Consider the following 18061-nt stretch of genomic DNA (forward strand, 5'->3'; position numbering starts at 1 on the left):
TGCGCTTCTTAGAGCACCGGTGCTCCCTTCTAATGCCAAATCGAGAGCTTTGCAAGCAACTATACAAACCATTTTACCCCCAATGACACTGCTGGGAGTTAAGTTTCCAACTCTGTGCCTTTTTCTCAAATTAAATCAATCAATCTAGTTTATTTGTAGAGCGCCTTTCAGCAGCCAGGTGATTCAAGGTGCTTTAAATAATAAAAACAGAATATTACAACATTATAAAGAAAACACTCTACAGCCAATAATTGAACAAACATTAAATTTTGATGAGTGCCATCATCAAAATCATACACAAGTTGGTCAATGTTTCGTTTATTATGGTTCTAAAGTAATTCTAAACAGGTGGGTCTTTAGTCTTCATTTAAAGGAACTCTGTGTTTCAGCTGTTTTGCAGTTTTCTGGAATTTTGTTCCAGAGTTGAGGTGCTTGGAAGCTGAATGGTTCCAAATGTTTTAATGAACCTATAAAGAGTTTACAAAGCAATATCATCACCAGATAAGAGGATGTTAGATTTTGAATTTTAAAAGATGTAATAAGAAAGTTCACAAAAAAATCTCATCTTCGTTATTCTGCGATGAAGGAAATAAATAAGATTTTGATAATAGCAAGTCACCCAAAAAGGAAACAGTTTGATTAAATTGACAGTGAGAAAACATGGTTTTGTCTTTTTAACATGTGTATGTAAATGAGGTTGAACTGTAAGTAAAAATGACTAAGATGTGTCTCCATTGTGCCAAGGTCAAGAAGACACAGCTGAGATGAAAGGAAATTTGACAGGAGTTTCAGGAACAAGCCAGGGCCCCCTAAGGCTCAAGGATAGCATGAAGTGGACACAGCATTCACAGTCAAGTAAATTTCACATTGCCACTGGCTGCGAGATTAACCACCAAGAACAAAGCGCAAACCTCTTTTAACCTTGGCAAAACTACGCAGCTGTCTATATAGAGGCTTAATGGGACACATAGCCATTAGGCCACATTAACAACAAGTACATTTAGGGGAACAAAGATCAATTTAACATTTTCAAACCTAAGGCCAATGTACTGTCAGTCATGTTAGAGGTAGGATCACGCTCTTACACTATTTCTTCACAAGTGGAGTGATGCAATGAACAAAATTGACAGCGTAATGTTTACTCGAACAAATTCCAAAATATATTTTGGAAAACCATAACTCAAACTGGCAGCTAGAGGGTTGAAACCTGGACACAGGTGTTCTAATAGAATATGTATTCCAAAGACACTTCAAGGAATGTTTTGTAAAGGATAAATCAACTGTGACCTGACATGTATATATCCTAATATAAGCCAAAAGCTTGCTGTTTCCCACAGTCAAGGTGAAAACCATAATTCTTTGTAGAAATAAGTTGAGTTCTTATAATCATTTCATACTGTGAAAGAGAACAAAATAAAAGACTGAAAGTCCAAAAACATGGCATATGGTAAAGCATGCGAGCCCTATGTTGAGAATATTAGTAATTATACAAAATGATTCCAATAAATATTTAAACAGAAATGAAAGCAAAACATAAACTGATATAGAACTACTAAAGAACATTTAATGTACCATTGGAACTGACAAAAGCTTAACAAAAATATGGCAATGTGTCTCCTTCTCTAATATTTAAATTAAAGGTTTACTACTGCACAAAGTACTAAGCACTTTGTATGCATTGTTGCTGAAAATGTGCTATATAAATAAAATTACCCAAACCTAAAACCTACTGAGTGAATCAACAATTAAAGATCAATAATGAAAGAAAAAAAAAAAAGAATTTCTTTTTAAAGTCTTGGTTAGACTTGAATTGGACACTTAGTTGTTGAATTCACACATTTGACAAAGGTTAGTTGTCAGAGCTGATGTGAAAATGATAAGTAAAACATAATGAAAGACACGTTAGTAGTTGTTGGAGAAAAATAAAAAAACTTCTTCCACATAAGAATCTTCAGGAAATAATACGTTTTATGTCTTGTCCATTCATATTTGTCGGTAAGACGCAGCAGGACAGGTTTTAGAACTTTCTCAGAAGAATGTTCCACCCCAGAGCTTTGTATTTAGTTTACACATAGTTTAGCTTTTTTGCTAAACTATGTGTGTGTAACACAAAGTGTGAGGCTTGCTGCTACAAATAGGCACAGTTCCCTACAAACAACCATCTCATTGAGCAAAGAGGACCTCTTGCTTAGTTTCCTTGGAGGTTTTAAGGTAAGATGTGTCTTTCTGAGAGATTTTAAAAACTACCTTCACCTTTGTCTGTTTAAACGTAATACACAGGCATAACTAGAAAACACTAATGTGGGATGTCTTCGCATTTTTGAATGCAGCACCTACCTGATACTGTTGTTCTGAAAATATGGCCAACCAAGTAAGGGATATTAATTTATTTATGGTAATTTATTTTAATAGATCAATTAAAATTTAGATTTCATACTGTACAACCTGAGCATATAAAATTAACTGCTTATGAAGTAAAATAAAAGATTAAGGACTCACCTCTCTGTTCTAGATATATCTTACCATTGCAGCACTTTTGATGTTTGGGATGTACATGTGTGCAAAATGATTACAAATTTCCAATCAAGATAACATAAGATGACAATCTATAAAGTAATTTGAGTAACTTTTATTCTTCTAACTGTATTTTGCAGGTTTTGTGGGCTTAAGTCAACAAGGTAAGATAGTCTTGGGCATTTAATGGTTTCTAAGGGTCCTTTATATATCTGAGAGTTTTAGTTATACTTTTGTCTTCTCTGCTTACCAGAATGCAAAAAGTCTTACTCTGTCCGTAAGTAGCAATACCATTTTGGCGCTTTTATTTAAAACATGTTTGCCTTTGTTTATGTTTCTGTCTGAACAGTGTTTTTTTTTTCCCTCAGAGGGCTGGACAGAGTGGTTTGACAGAGACAACCCTTCTGGAAGTGGAGACTGGGAGACGCTTTCCTCTCTTCGTAGGGAGAATCCTGGGAAGATCTGCCCTAACCCGAAAAGTATTGAGGCCAGGACTCTGTCTGGGCGTAATGCCGAGGACACTGGTGAAAAGATTTACAAGTAAGTACAGTCTTGCTCAGCCATGAATACCTAATGTTGTTTTGCTATGAGCCAACCCATTTTTAGCTGTCTATTTTGCTTTGAGTTATAATGTAAAACCTTGTTAATGACAATTTTCTCTTACCTTTTGTATCAAACTAATGTTTCTGTTCTATTGTATTCTACAATCCTTAATCTCTTAATTTTGTCAATAAAGAGGAACCTCATAATTTGAAATACTGATAAATGATGCATTCACTTCTTTGTGTATTTGTCAGGTATTATTTGTTGTTTATTTCCTTGATTTCATTACTTTAAAATGGGTATAAACTTGTTTTTTTTTTTGTTTTTTCCATAGAGGACTGTGTAGCAGTGATTCACTCAGGGTGAATCACTGATCCTGCTTTGAAGATTTAAGTAAATAGGATCACCATAAAGTATTAACATATTCCTCTTTGTGTTTTAACCCTTTTGGTCATCCAACTCAGGTGCAAACCTTTTAAGACCGCTGTGTTACACATTTCATTTTCTTTGTTTTTTTCTTTTTTCTAGATATGACACAACATCCGGATTTGTCTGCAGAATGAAGGATCAGAGGGACCGGAAGTGCCATGATTACAAAGTTCGCTTCAGTTGCTCATTTGATACCTGTGAAAATGGTATCAATTCCATTTTTAACAAAAGGGAAAAAGAAAATGATAAATGTATTTACTATTTGGTGTCTTAGTGGCACTTGTTTGCCTATGAAAAGAATGCATAAGTGGTTTTAGTAACATAGCTTTTGAACTCTCTTTCTTTTTTTGTTTCTTCTTTTGCAGTGTGCTGGACCAAGTGGTACAATCGAGACCACCCCAGTGGATCTGGTGACTGGGAGCATCTGAGTGCCCTGAGAAAAGAAAAGCATGGTGGAGACCTTTGTGCCGATCCTGTCTATGTTGAGGCTGTTACTGTTGAAGATGAGATTCCAGCTCTCAAGACAGGACAAAAATTCCATTAGTAAGTTACCTTAAAAAAAAAAAACGGTTCTTACAAACATGTGCCTGTAAAGTACAATTTTCATGACATTAGCAGTAAGATGCAAGTTAAAATAACCTGGGATTTTTAAAAATTTTCTTTAGTAAAATAATAGATATACCTATAAAACAAAAACTAAGTATTCAACCTTAATTTGTTTTTTTAATGAGCTTGCTAAGTATATAGTATTTAAATGTGAATCTAATTCTTAAATAAGAAGACTAAATTTAACTACAAATCATTCAGCAAGTTTTCCATTTCTAATCATCATGTACACTTACCATTTTTGTTTTCAGCTACAGCCCTGGAAAAGGGTTTGTCTGCCGCAATAAGGACCAGAGATTTGACAAGTGCAGGAACTACAAAGTTTGCTTTGGATGCAGCTGTCGCTCCGTTGCCTGAGTCTACTCCTGCAAATGATCAGAGGAAAAAAATTGAAGTTTTATTTAAATTTCTTTGCCATTTCTTTATCCTTTTAGTCATTCCCAATGAGATATACACACAAATGAAGTATCTGTTTTGCAGGTGCTCCTTGTTTGTCATTGATATCTCATCTACTTAAAGTATAGTGAGGAAAGAAATTATAGCTTTGTCTGTCTTTAACAAATGTAATAATTGATTTTTTCCTTTACCTGTGGGGAATTAGTCAAAAACAATAAATAATTCAAAGCATACATGCTCTTTTTGGTTTTATCTTTCTGCTGCATTCAAATTAAACCTTATTAGATGATTTGGTCAGAGTAAAGTATGACCCTAAAGGATTTACATAATTCAGTTATACTAAATTTTTGTCTCAGGGTTCAGTTTTTTTTGTTAGTTTATTAAAAACAAACAAACAAAAAAACATGCATGTAGGTTGTGCTGTATCGCTCAAAAATGAGCTAATGAGCATGTAATTTTCACTGACTTTCCCTGAAGATCTTTTGCAAAGTGATTAGAGATGACCTGTGATAAACTCAAATAATTTAACATTCATAGCTTGTCTATAGTAAGTTTCATAGTTGAAAATCAGAGCTCAGACCAAAAATGGAAGCCAAATGAATATTCTGAAAATTTCAAAGACACGATGAATCAAAGCAGAAATCAGGGGAGAAATATGACACAATTTCAATGTCAATGGAAATGCCTAGATTACATGTTCCAAACTCATAGTCTGTGAGCCAAATCCAGCCCACATAACAGATCTACCTTATGTGAATACAACTTCAAGATAACAGTTGGGTGATTATATGTAATTTTATTTGTAAGATTCAATCAGATTTTATTTGTATGGTACCAAATTAAGTCATTGTCAGAATATGTTATACAGTATTCTATTTTAAGATATATTTAATATGAATTTTTATCAATAAATTCTGCTGTACTCAACCATTTGAGAACATTCATGATCTTGACATGGTCCGAAATTAAACTGAGTTTGACACCCCTGGTCTAGACCTTCACTAGGACTTAATAATCTGACTTGTCAGAAAAGAAAGGAGTTGGTCAGAGCGATGACCAGAGATTCCCTTGTGGAGCAAGGAGAACTATTAAGGTCAGCCATTTCTAATGCATTCCACCCCATCATTCATGGTACAGTATAGGTCAACCATAGCATCCCACTGAATTTAAACAATATGCTGTTTGGGATTGTCAAAACAGGTGAAACAAAACTGATCTTTTGCACTTCTACAAGTTTTGGCATAAACTGGCAGCATAATCACAGGCACTCATTACCTGCTCTGCTCATTACCTCACTAACCCTACTGTGAACCATGGGGACTCCATCATTTTCCATTTTTCTTTGGCAGGGACCACGCAGGAGGTGAAATGACAACAGCTAAATAAAGAAATTCCTCAACAACCTGTTTTAGAGAGCTCAACGTGGCAATTGATCCACCAACATTAAAGTTCAGCTCAATTCAAATTAAAAAAATACTTTGTTTATGCCAGAGAAAATTTTACATATTGTCGTAACTCATACCATTCAAGTACCTTCAGAGAGTTATTGTGAAGGAGGCAGAGCCAGAAATTGTTTATGGGGATGGCCAGGCTGAGACGGTTGATCCAAAGTGACTTTGGAACACAACATCCATGTTTTCAAAATAACTCACAAAAGACCAAGAATGTTTACTTAAAGGCCTTGTTATATTAACAAATATAGGAGTGTAATGATATTATCAGTGCTGCCACCACCTGTTTTGGAGGGGAACTACATGCTCCAAAGGTTTGCTGTCCTGGTGCTTTATCACCCTACGATGGGAACAACCAATCACTTGACAGGGGTCGGTGCAGGTATAACTGTTACCAAACACATATCCTGTCAATGGACATGTTCTACTGAACTGTTAACCAAGCCAAACAAAGGCCAATCACCAAAGTATTTCATGAAAATATATGCATGCACAAGGACAATAACTTGTCTTATTATTTTTTTATCAATCTTATATTTATTTCCAGTTTTATCCTGTATCTATCTGTGATGTGATTGTTGTGAAGCACTTTGGTCAGCTGGAGTTGTTGTAAATATACTGAATAAATAAACTTTGACTTTGAAAATTACCTCTACTATTCGGGAATATCTTTGGAAATTCTTTTAGGCCTATTCAGATCTGGCACCCACCAACGTTGACATAATCAAATACAAATGTGAATGCACTCAGAATGGACTAAAAGCATCTTTTCGCAGACCTTCTTTGGATGTAATCTGGGACACACTTAGTTTTATTAGTTTTGCCAGCTGAACACTATCCCTGCTGGGACACTCTGAAATGCCACAGACAGAGTTGACATGGCTCTCATCAACCAGAAGAGTTATTATTGGACATTTCCCTATTAATAGAAATGAGCATTACTGCTGAAATCGGACTAATTTAAATAAAATGAAGCAACTGACAGTGTCAATATTCTTAAGATAGGACTTTTTATTTTATTTAACACAGGAGATGGAAGATTTTCTTTACATTTGTCCACGTCACCAAAAGTATAGCAGCTTTCTGCCGACTGAATTAATTCAGTCGGCAGAAAGCTGCTATCACAATTGTGATATCGTAAAACATCATAAGTTCTTGCTCTTATGCTGCTTATGCCAGACCATAGGCTGTATTAAGACATTTTTTGGGCTAAGTATTCTCCACTTAAATGTGGCACAGACGAAAATATCTGAAACTAATTTAATTAGCACACATAACTTGATTTATTACAGAGATTTGACTATTAAGGACAGGCAAGGAAAATTCACAAAAGTGAAATAAGCAGGTAAGACTGCAAAAAAACCAGTAATTCAACATTTTTATAGTTCCTTGCATGTATGAACAATATTGCAACAGGTTTAAAAGGACTGGCGTAAATGACTTGACAGTCATGACGTAGATTTCTACTCAAACTCAGCCAAATGTAACTTGGTGCCAATAAATGCCCTCAGTAATTTAGACTTGGAGGCTCAAGGGTGGCTAAATTACTATCTTGAACTGCAGATTGCCCCAACCCCACAATTCTTTTGTCTGCAGAAGAGTCATCTGTTGACCCAGAGCAGAAAATGGAGCAGTTCATACATATTATTGTGACTATTGCAAACAATCCTGCTTAACTGGACAGAAAGAAACAAGCTCTCAATATAAGAATCACATTTTCCCCTGTGGCATGTCAAACTACTGTGATTTTCCACTCATCTTTGTTATCTACATATAAAGAGAAAATACAAACATAAAGCACAACATCACTTTAAAACATATTGGACCCTATTTGTTTGAAACACCAAAAATTCTATAAAATATTTTTGTATTTGATGGAATGATAGAAGAGAGGTAAAGAGGAAATAAAAGACAGCCAATAATTTTCAAAATGCTTAGTTGGGTTCTTAATGTATTATATCGGCCAGTAGGATCCTGATCATGGCATCATAAATATGTACATATGATTATTTTTAAAAAATGTACAATGATGAAGAATTTTTTTGTGATCGACTTAGTCACTTTTTTATTGTATATCACAATTTATTGTTTGGTGATCAAACTGCTCCGGCCAGTGGTATCAGTCAGCTCTTAAGGGCCAATGTCCTGAATGTCCCCTCCAGATCTGAGTGACATGATAAGGAGGTATTCCAGCTATTTGAATCAGCATTTCTTAGAGCAGAGACATGTCTTCAACATGCAGGCACCGGCCCTTTAGCTCTGAAGTTGACTTTTGGTAACTGTTGCTTACCGACACTTGATCTTTCTGGTAAATTGAGCCTCTATAACCTGTTTGTACACCCTGTGGGACAAAAGATGCATGCTTTCCTCTGGCACAACCATTCATCCTTTTTGAAACATCCCACAAGCAAAATGGAAGTGACCAATAAAACGTGTTAGACCTGCAAATCCATTTTCCAGGCTTTGTGTGGTTTTTGTTTACTGGAATGCAAAAATTTGGCTAAGTGATCCAGTTGCATATTTTCAGTTGTTAGATGGAGGCATGGGTGGAGTGTGGGTAATATAAAAATGTGGAGAACACAACAGCTGCATCCTTCTGTTTGAAAGTCCTGAGGTGGGGCTTGTGCTTGTCGAGTAAAATATTTATCTTTGAGACATTACTTTGTAATTTTTTTTTTTTTTTTATGAAAGCCTTTTTATTTTTCTTTAACAGTCCAAAGAAACCTCATCTGCTGCCATGATAAAAGTGGTAATTTGTAACTTCTTAGGCTGCAATTTTAAATATTTAATGCAAAAATATGCACATTCAATTTAGTACTTTATTTTGTTCTAGATTAGTCTTGCAGTTCTGGCTGGAGTGATCTGTGGTAAGTTCATCCCACTAACAAAAACATTCTGTTTTGTCAGGTTGACTAATTGGAGACCATGGCATAATTTTGATTCTTTTTTTTTTCATAGGATCATGGACTCAAGAAACTGAACACAGTGAGACTCTTCTACTTAAGTTGAAGTTAGTCGATGTGAATGACCTTGCATTATATACTATAATGTACAGTTAATCCCAAAGGTACTCATATCTTTCGCAGATTAAGGCTTAAAATCATTCACATAAAAAATCTTTACTTCGCATCAAAGAAGTCAAAGCCCTTTTTTAATTGCTGAAAAGCTTTTTTACTTGCTTCCACTGGTATCTTTAGACATTCACATATTGAGATGTGCTCCATGTCTTTGAAGTTGGAGGGCCCCCTTTGCCCAGCCTCCTAATCTTTAGCTCCCTGCACAAATTCTTTATCGTATTCAAGTCTGACAGGAGCAGGCTGAAATTATTTCTTACAGTCAGAAGAAACATGTGGATAAAATTAAAAGATATCTAGAAACCAAAACCTGCCAGGAATAGTAATAATTCTGAGCTGTACTGTATTTTTACACAGTAAACTAACGGTAAAAGGATAGCATGTGAATTTCTGTCACGTCTGAAATGTCTTTTCAGTTTGATTTGTTAGTACGTTTTCAGCTTGTGGTTATTTCTTGAAGATAAATTATTCGGTAGCATTTTTTTTCTTAAATATACTAAAATTCTAATTTGTCAATTTCTTTCAAGAGAAGAACATATAATAGCAGGAGAAGGTTTTGCATGAAATAACAGTTTGTTCCTTTGTTTTGTCCCTTAGACCCCTCGTCTCCAATTTTCCCAAGTGATTTCCTAATTTCTAATCATTTTGAAATCTAAAACACACGTTTATGGCATTTATAATACAGTAGTTCAATTTAACTCATACATAGACAGCACCTCTACATAGTTAGATTACTTTTTTTTCTTTAAAAAACAAGTACATTTTTATTATGCTAATTAAAACAATGTTTTTCTTTTTTTTCTTTTGCCTAATAAAAATTCTGTCAGATGGACCAGATTAGACTTTATTTGTTTTGTTTTTTTACATTTTAAAAACAAGATAAATATGTTATTTTTGTCATTCAGATTGACCAATACATTTATTTTGAAATAATATTTTCTGTTGCTAAATTACATATTTTTTACTGTTCCTGTCTCATAGTCAGTGATCCAATTGTATCAGGTCAGATTTTAATTTGAGCTCATTTTGACATTTAGACATATTTAGTGGATCATTTTTTTTTTTTGGTATAGAGACTGACATTCTGCTTTCTTTTTAAAATCTATTTAGGATTGCAGTGCCATCATCCCACCAACCTTCGTAAGAAGACCCCACTTTTGTTTTCTTAGAAGAACTATCAGTTCCACCTGGACATATATTTTAGTGATCTAGACACCATTGTAAGCTACAAATCCATCTGCAAAGTTAATTTAATGTTCTTATTTGTTTATTTATTTTCAGAGTGCTGGACCCAATGGTTTGAGATTGATAATCCCTCAAGAAATGGAGACAGGAAAAATCTTGCCAAACTTCTCCGGAGGTATCCTGGAAAGATCTGCCCGGACCCATTCGATATTGAAGCTAGAACACTGTCTGGTCTAACTCCACAAGAAGCAGGAGACATAATTAAAATGTAAGTTTCACAAAAAAAAATTTCATGGAAGTGAATTGAATATAGTAGCCCTTAGTAGTTAACCCTTGCTTAAATGATGATGCTTAAACTTGTTTTTTCAATTTTTGTGACACACGTCCCGTACAAATCAACTGAAAAACAAACAATTCCGTTAGAGAAAGCATCACGTCAAATAAAAGCAATGTAATCTGCTTTCCTAAGTGCATATGCACACATTTAAATTAGAATTTGTTAAACCACCTTTTGATTCATTTTCATTAATCTAATATAATTACTAAAACTTATTGTTAAAGCTTCAAAACATTTCCCATGTCTAGAAGCTAGTCACATGTTTTGCTCAAATGTGGCTTTGGCCTGTTATTCCATACAAATCCTGAGGGTATTGTGATATAACAATACCCTCAGCTTTTCTTTAAACTCTGAACTTTAGCTCTTTTCATCAATTTTTATTGGATTCAGTTCTCTGACTCTGAAATTCATTTGGTTTCCTTGGCTTGGATAGATTGTCTTGGTTTTAAAAAAGAGACCTTTACTTCATGTTCTCCTCTGGAATGTCCTGGGTAAATTTCTCCATTAATACTTATTGTCATATGAACTTACTAATTTCAAGTCAATTTGGAGACAAAGTTGTATCTTGTATCTTTAATTGGACAACTCTTTCAATTAAATCGGTAAAGCTAATTTAGGATTTAATGCTATCCTTTCCACCTCTGTACTATGGCCTGAACTGAAACATTCAAAAATGTAGAAGTATGTCTGTAAATCAATCCTATTAAGGTTTTCATAATAAGGTTGCAAAGCTCTTGAGAGAGCTGTTTTCTTCTATCTATTTTTGTGTGAAACTTTGGTAATTGAGAATCTTCTCAGGCCACCAGCAGATACTCAAACAGCAGCAGACATTAACTTGCACTGATAGGCGGTTGCTTTCTAAGTGCTAACAAACCTTTTGTGATTTTTTTGACTTTATATGTTCTTTTGCTCTTCTTTGTATTCATGTCTCAAATACTTATTTCTTGTGTCATTCCACTTTATTACAAATAATCTATTAGCAAATTTGTGTTGGGTTTTATGTTTGTCTGAATTACTTTTGAGTTTTTAATCAATATGCTAACTATAAATATATACACAAAGAGAGTTTTCTGTGTGTAGTGTCTAATGGCACTACATATGTAAAACATAATAGAGGCCTTTAGGGAGAATATTTCTGAGAAAGTCTTTCAATGAGAGTGAAAGAAAAAGGTAAAGAGTGTCTGAATGTGCTCAAGGACAGTTGAAGGTATAGGTCGCTGCAATTGAAGGCTGTACTAAATGTAGCTGAAGCTTTATACTGTATTTAGAGGTAACAAAGCCAAATATGTGAAGCTGTGTGAGCTGTTTATATGTTTGAGTCCTTTTACAATTCAACTTTCAGATTCTCCCCAGGTAATGTGCACTGATCTGCATTGAAATCATTTGATTTCAATGATGAAATCAAATCATTGATTTTATTTCAATGATTTGAAATAAAATCATTCTTTACTCAGAAAAGTGTGTGTGTCTGAGAGTTTTTGCACTGAGGCATTTGTGCCTCTGTGCACACAAAGGTGACAAATCCCAGTAAATACACTCTTTACATACTCCATACTTATTGTTCCTGTTGTACATTGCAACATTTTTTTGTGTCTCTCATACGCTTTTTTCCCCTTTTGCATTACTAACATAATTTATTTTTCTTCGCTTTCAACTTTTCCTTCCAGCAGTTGCCTTGGTGAATCATGTGTCTCCATTTAGTCCTATCCTCTGTCTCCACTAAACTTACTCCAACTGACTTCATGTAATCTTTCACCAAATCCACAAATCTCCTTTATGGTCTTCCTCTCAGCTTCTTGGCCTGTGGCTCCAACCTCAGGATCCTTCTACAGATATAATCATTGTCTCTCCTCTGAACATGTTTGAACCATTCCAGCCTGGCTTCTCTAACTTTATCCCCAAAACATCCAACATGAAATGTCTCTCTGATGTAATTATTCCTGATCCTTCGTCACTCCCAAAGAGAATCACATGTTGACCTCTGGAAGCTCTAGTTTTGTCTCTAAACCATAAAACGTTGCTGCTCTCACCACTGCCTTGTACACCTTTCATTTACACTAATTAGTGATGTTTCTACACTAACTGTTAAGTTTATTTTATGTGTCTTTTTTTTTTTTTTTACAAAAGTGACACAAACATAAGATTCATCTGCAGAAAGAGAGACCAACCTGACAGAGAGTGTGAGGATTATAAGGTTCGCTTCAGCTGCCGTCTTCCTTACTGTGGTGACATAGGTAACGAAAAGTAAATATTATGCTGTTAAGAAAAATAGACTTTTTTTTATTCTTTTACAAAAATTTCAATTAGAATAGGGTATGCATTTTTTATTTCTTTGTCCACTGCAGTGTGTTGGACCAAGTGGTATGATAGAGATGACCCCTCTGTAACCAGTGACTGGGAGAGTCTGGAGTATCTGCAAAGCGAAAACCCAGGAGAAATTTGCAAGGAGCCTTTGTATATCGAGACTGTTACCACCGACACCTTGAGCCCGGCTATCTACACAGGGGAGAAATTCTTTGTGTGAGTTTCCTTTGAAAATAAATGTTCAAACAGAACATCCTCCTTCCACCATTAACAGTAGACAGTAGACTTATAGGGGATGCAGCCTTTTTTGTTTGTATTTTGCATGATCCAAAGAATAAATTAAAGTACCACAAGCAAAACACAACTCATTAAAGACAGTTGACATGTGAATAACTATGACTAGTAAATTTTGACTGAATTCTCTGAAAAATGCTATTCATGAACAATTTTGTGTATATTTAAAATGTCAATAGTACAAACATTTGCAAAGCTAGAATCTAATACTCCTATACCTACTAAGTTTTTATCCTTTGTAGGTTTAAGAGACACTTTGGAACCAGTCTATGTTACTAGCTAAATCTTAAATAGATCCCCTAGCGCAGCTAACACTGTAAATATATCCCCAGACCATCTCTGGTACATCAAGAGCACACAGGACATACAGGTTTTAGATTTTTTTATCAAGGTGTTTAGTGAGTTCTCTTCAGGTTCTCCTGCTTCCACCCACAGTTAAAAACCTGATCATGTCATGTCAAAATTGGTCTTTATATAGAAACTTGCAATAATTACTTTTCAAAATTGGACAAATGTTTTCAAGTACTGATCTAGGTTTTTCGGAACATCCCTATCTTGACAGAAAGCATTGTTGGCACCATTTCTAAGTCATCTTGTGCCATTCTCACTTTCTCCGAACTGTTTTTTTCCAGCTGCAGTCCAAAAACAGGTTTTGTTTGCCGTCGAAAGGACAAAATGTCTAGCACCTGCAGTGACTACAAAGTTCGGTTTGGATGTCCTTGTGGAAACTGAGCCACGTCTCTACCAACATGAGAAAGGAAAAGGGAAACAGAAATTAAAAGAAAGAAAACATCTCTGTTTGTATCAAAGAAAAAGAACTGAACTTTTGTTGATTTATTAATTTTGAACTTAAGCAGAATATTTTCCAGTTCTCTCTGACAAAAAAAATGTGAAAAAAGGCCCTTGTCTTCCATGTTGTCTTTCCCCAAGCTATTTCTGGTCTAATGGTGTGGGAATATAGTCTAACTGCAAATAAAATACAAAAGCAGACCCTGGTTTATGTGCAGGTTTCTGTAGTTCACTTACACCAGGATTAAAGTAGAGATGCACTAAAAGATCAATAGGACAATTTTAAAAATTATCTTTAAAATGGTAAGTGATTCTCTGGTGATAACTAAAAATTTGTCTCATAAGTGACAGCACTGTGAAACAAGACTTCTGTGGAATTTGGAGGAAACACGAAAAGTGAAAGGAACATCTAGAAGGGAAAATGTATTGTTTCTGTTTATATCCATTTAGTAGTTACATTTCTATCTACTTGTGGGCACGTGACGGGAGCATGGCAAGCGATAAAACATGCTCCCTCCCCATCTGTATGCGGTTGCCAGAAAATTGCACTCACTTTCTATTTAGTGGCTAAACTTCTAAGTTGGGGACAGTAACTCTTCTTCAGTTCAAATGCAGCGACAGCCAGCTCGGGATTTGGCCTAATAGAAAAAAATAAAATGTGGTGTTAATTCAAAGCACAGAGGAAGAAGATAGCAGATGGAAGAGAACGAAGAAGAAGATATGGAAAAGGAAATTTGTTCATTTTTCCTTCCTTTTTCTTACATCTTTTTCTGCTTTGCTCTCCTCCGCCTCTCCCTCTTCTTCTACTGTTTGGCCAAGTCCATCGCTGGCTGTCACCCGATTTCAGCTGAAAATTTGGCCAGTCAGGTCAATCAGAAGAGTTATCGCCCTCAACTGACAAATACACCCACTAAACAGACAGTGAGTGTAATTATAAAGCGAGAACATTCAAATAGGTGGAGGGAGAGTGTTTTACCACTTGCTCTGCCTGCAAATAAATAGAAATTCAGCCACAATTAGAGCTTTGTACTCTGTCAATAAATGCATGTGGTGTTATGATTGATTAATACGCTTTTAGAGTTTAGCAGGAGTGTGATGCCATATAGAAACCTTTCCGTTAATATTGTCTGCTCTCAACTTGGGAAACTTCTGATAAAATCTGGAATCTATTATTGTAATACATACTTTAACAGCAAACCTTTAAAATCTAGCAGTCACTGTTCAATCTTAAACAAGGAGGGAGATGACAGTCGATAACAGAACAGTGAATATTATAATAAAATCCATTCAAAATAACATACTATGCATGTATACATTTGTATACATACACATTTATACACAATATACATATGTGTATATTCTTCAGTCTAATGGTCAAAGCTGATTTCATTCTCACAGTGAACAAGTAGTGTTTTTAAAAGATATGTGTAAACTTTTATAGAAAGAAATCTGCTAGAATTTCTTCAGCATACTGACCCCAATAAGCACATCTAGAGTATGAGCAGCATAATTAAAGTTGTCTTTTCTTCCCCAGTTAAATTTATTTCCATTTAGAGCATAATATAGTTTGCTTTCAGAGTAGGGCCAGTGTAATAATAACCTTCCTCTCTGCTCTCCAGCTTAAATAACACCGCTGCTATGGTTCAAGCGAAATTGCTCCTGGCGTGAGGCTACACTCACATATGAGCTTGCAAACCCAGAATGCACTCACACAGTCTCACACAAGTGCACATAAACAGAGAGGAGGGCTGGGAAATACAAGATGATTCCTGCTACCTGAGCGGCTTCAACATTTCCTCGGGAGATGAGTTGCAGCGATAGGTGCCGAGCAGAAACTCTGCGGCGCATTGCACAGAATGTGAAATGAGCAGAGACAACTTTTTCCTGCTTTCTGCTCTTGGATAAGCGTGTGTTCTTTGGGTAGCTTGCCAGGCTTGCATTGCATCAACTGTTCTGCATTTGGTGCCATTTAGATTTTAGTATCCGTGCCCGTCTTTCAGTAAGGCTTTTGCAGAAGAAAGGAAGTATGAAGAGACGGTTAAGGGGGAGGTAGAGTGGGTGCAATCTGCTGATCGCCCACGCCCCACCTCCCTTCACCTCAACCAACCTATATCTATGCCTTTACGATAAAACTGAAGAGGCAGATTCTGCCAGTGTGTGGTGAAATAAAATGAAATACACAAAACTGAAGAGCAACAGAAGTGTCGAAGCCTCAGAGCATTATGGCATTCTATTCTCTTCCATTAATCTCCCAATATTCCATGTCTGTGAAGACCTATTTATAGACCACGACATGATTAAGTGGTTAAGCACTGTGCCACAAAGGGAACCAAGCTCATTTTCTCTTTTACTTCCTCTCTCGGTTTCTTTTTCTCTACCTACATCTCCTTCTCTCTGCCTATTCCTTCATGACTTCAAACACTCTTTTGTATTCTCCATTTTCTCTTTATTCCCTTGTATTCGTAAGCATAAACTACTTTTTTTTCTTCCACGCCCAAGCTTACTTATTAGCTGTCAGTGAAAGTCTGTCTCAAAGGGTAGGGATAAGTCCTTAAATTCAATTTTTCCCCATTAGACAGCTAGACAAAGGGATTAGCAGAAGTGCTAATTGTGACGAGGATATACAGCATGAATGACAACCTTGACTTAGGAAGATGAAGCTTCCGTCCACCATGTTTTCATCACTCCGTCAAGCTGGATCAAGACTGAAAGGTGCCCAATGAGTTGGGTACAGAATAGGAGAATATCCGCAGAGGGAAACCTGCGTGCAAGGTGTCCTTGAGTGGAAGTAGAGCACAGCACAGGGATAAATTGTTAAGCTCATTTTAATGTGCAGAGACATGATTAATGGAGGAGTGGAGTGAAGAGGAGAAAAAGGAAGAGAAAAGAGGAATGACCTCAGCCAGCTCAAGATCGTCCTCTTTAATTTTTTTTTCCTACTCATACCACTGAGGGCATGCATGAGATCAGGTCTCTTCTTTAAGATTCCACACCCTGGCTCTACCAGCTGATCCACCTCCTGTTTTTTTTTCCGTTAGTCTGTTTTTGTTCTTTCTCTTTTTTGTCGAGGCTTATATGGCAGCATATTTCTGCAGAGTGGATCTGGTGCAGGGTTTAATGTAAATACAGAGGACTTCCATAACAAGTATTTGTCTATTTAAAGCACTTAAAGGATTTGTGTGAGAAAGAGGAAAAACACACTCAAAATGTGAATAAACTGATTTTCTTAGACAGACAGGTCGGGGATAAGGTTGTAGAGAAACTTAAAGCAGAAATAGCCCTAGTTTTGAACATTTGAAAGATCAGTGTTCATCTCTGAAGTTGAGAAGAGTACAGGGCAACTGCAAGGATCGAGACAAAGGACAATACTTCAGAGGCTGCAAAACAACTGAAATTTGGTTGAAGTTTCATCTTCCATCAGGACCAGTCTTCATAAATACAAATTCACAGCAAACTTTTCATATTTGGAATATCAAATTGAAAACCCCTTCTACCATTTTCTTCCATTTATATAATTTTGCATGGCTCCATATGTTTTAATCCATAGCTATTTGCAACCACATAACTACTGCACTATTTAAACATTCCTTTTTATCAGTCCAACACATTTTGGTGCACCTCTTGGCAGCTGGTAAAAAACCCTCTCTGCTGCAGCAGCCAGTACATGTTCCTTGAGCTATTTTTAATAAATCCCTAACCTGGTACTTTTGATCATTCTTAAATCCATGCGTCAAACATGCTTTTAATCGAAAGACACAAATTTAGCGTTTTTATGATGTTGTAAATTTGATTCACGGTGGATTATGTGCAAAACGAATGCTTTTCCTTCCATCATTGAGCAGTGGAAAACCAACTTTAAATCCCTCTTACCAGAGCGATAAGAGCCTAAAAAGCTATTAGAGCATGACTCCTGAGAGATGAACAAGACAAAAGATGTGATGCCTTTACGTTTATGGAAGGTGGGAACACTACCAGGCTATTTTCACTCCAACGCATCATATTAGTTGTGCCAGCTTCTGCCTTTCAGCTGCTTCTGTTCTCTACCTCTTGGGCACATTTTGTTTCTTGTCACACTAGCTGATCCCTCGATTAAAAACACTGAATGCCGAGAGGGTGTTATCCTTGTTCTGAGTTTTTGA

General features: G+C 35.9%; 2 protein-coding genes across 2 annotated transcripts; both read left to right on the forward strand.

The window, feature by feature from the left end:
* Positions 1 to 1437: 1437 nt before the first annotated feature.
* Positions 1438 to 4531, forward strand: LOC102229492 (cartilage intermediate layer protein 2-like). The gene is made up of 5 exons (XM_023348234.1): positions 1438 to 1447; positions 2883 to 3054; positions 3586 to 3692; positions 3852 to 4029; positions 4344 to 4531. The coding sequence occupies exons 1-5, from the start codon at positions 1438 to 1440 to the stop codon at positions 4447 to 4449; spliced, it is 573 nt and encodes a 190-aa protein (XP_023204002.1). The 3' UTR covers positions 4450 to 4531.
* A 1753-nt stretch (positions 4532 to 6284) lies between these two features.
* LOC111611437 (cell migration-inducing and hyaluronan-binding protein-like) lies at positions 6285 to 13899 on the forward strand. Its single transcript, XM_023348235.1, has 5 exons — positions 6285 to 6321; positions 10295 to 10466; positions 12663 to 12769; positions 12881 to 13055; positions 13766 to 13899. Exons 1-5 carry the CDS (start codon positions 6285 to 6287, stop codon positions 13863 to 13865), a joined length of 591 nt encoding a protein of 196 aa, XP_023204003.1. The 3' UTR covers positions 13866 to 13899.
* Positions 13900 to 18061: the final 4162 nt, after the last annotated feature.

The sequence above is a fragment of the Xiphophorus maculatus genome, chromosome 15 (assembly GCF_002775205.1).
Source record: "Xiphophorus maculatus strain JP 163 A chromosome 15, X_maculatus-5.0-male, whole genome shotgun sequence".
Classification (NCBI taxonomy): Eukaryota; Metazoa; Chordata; class Actinopteri; order Cyprinodontiformes; family Poeciliidae; genus Xiphophorus; species Xiphophorus maculatus.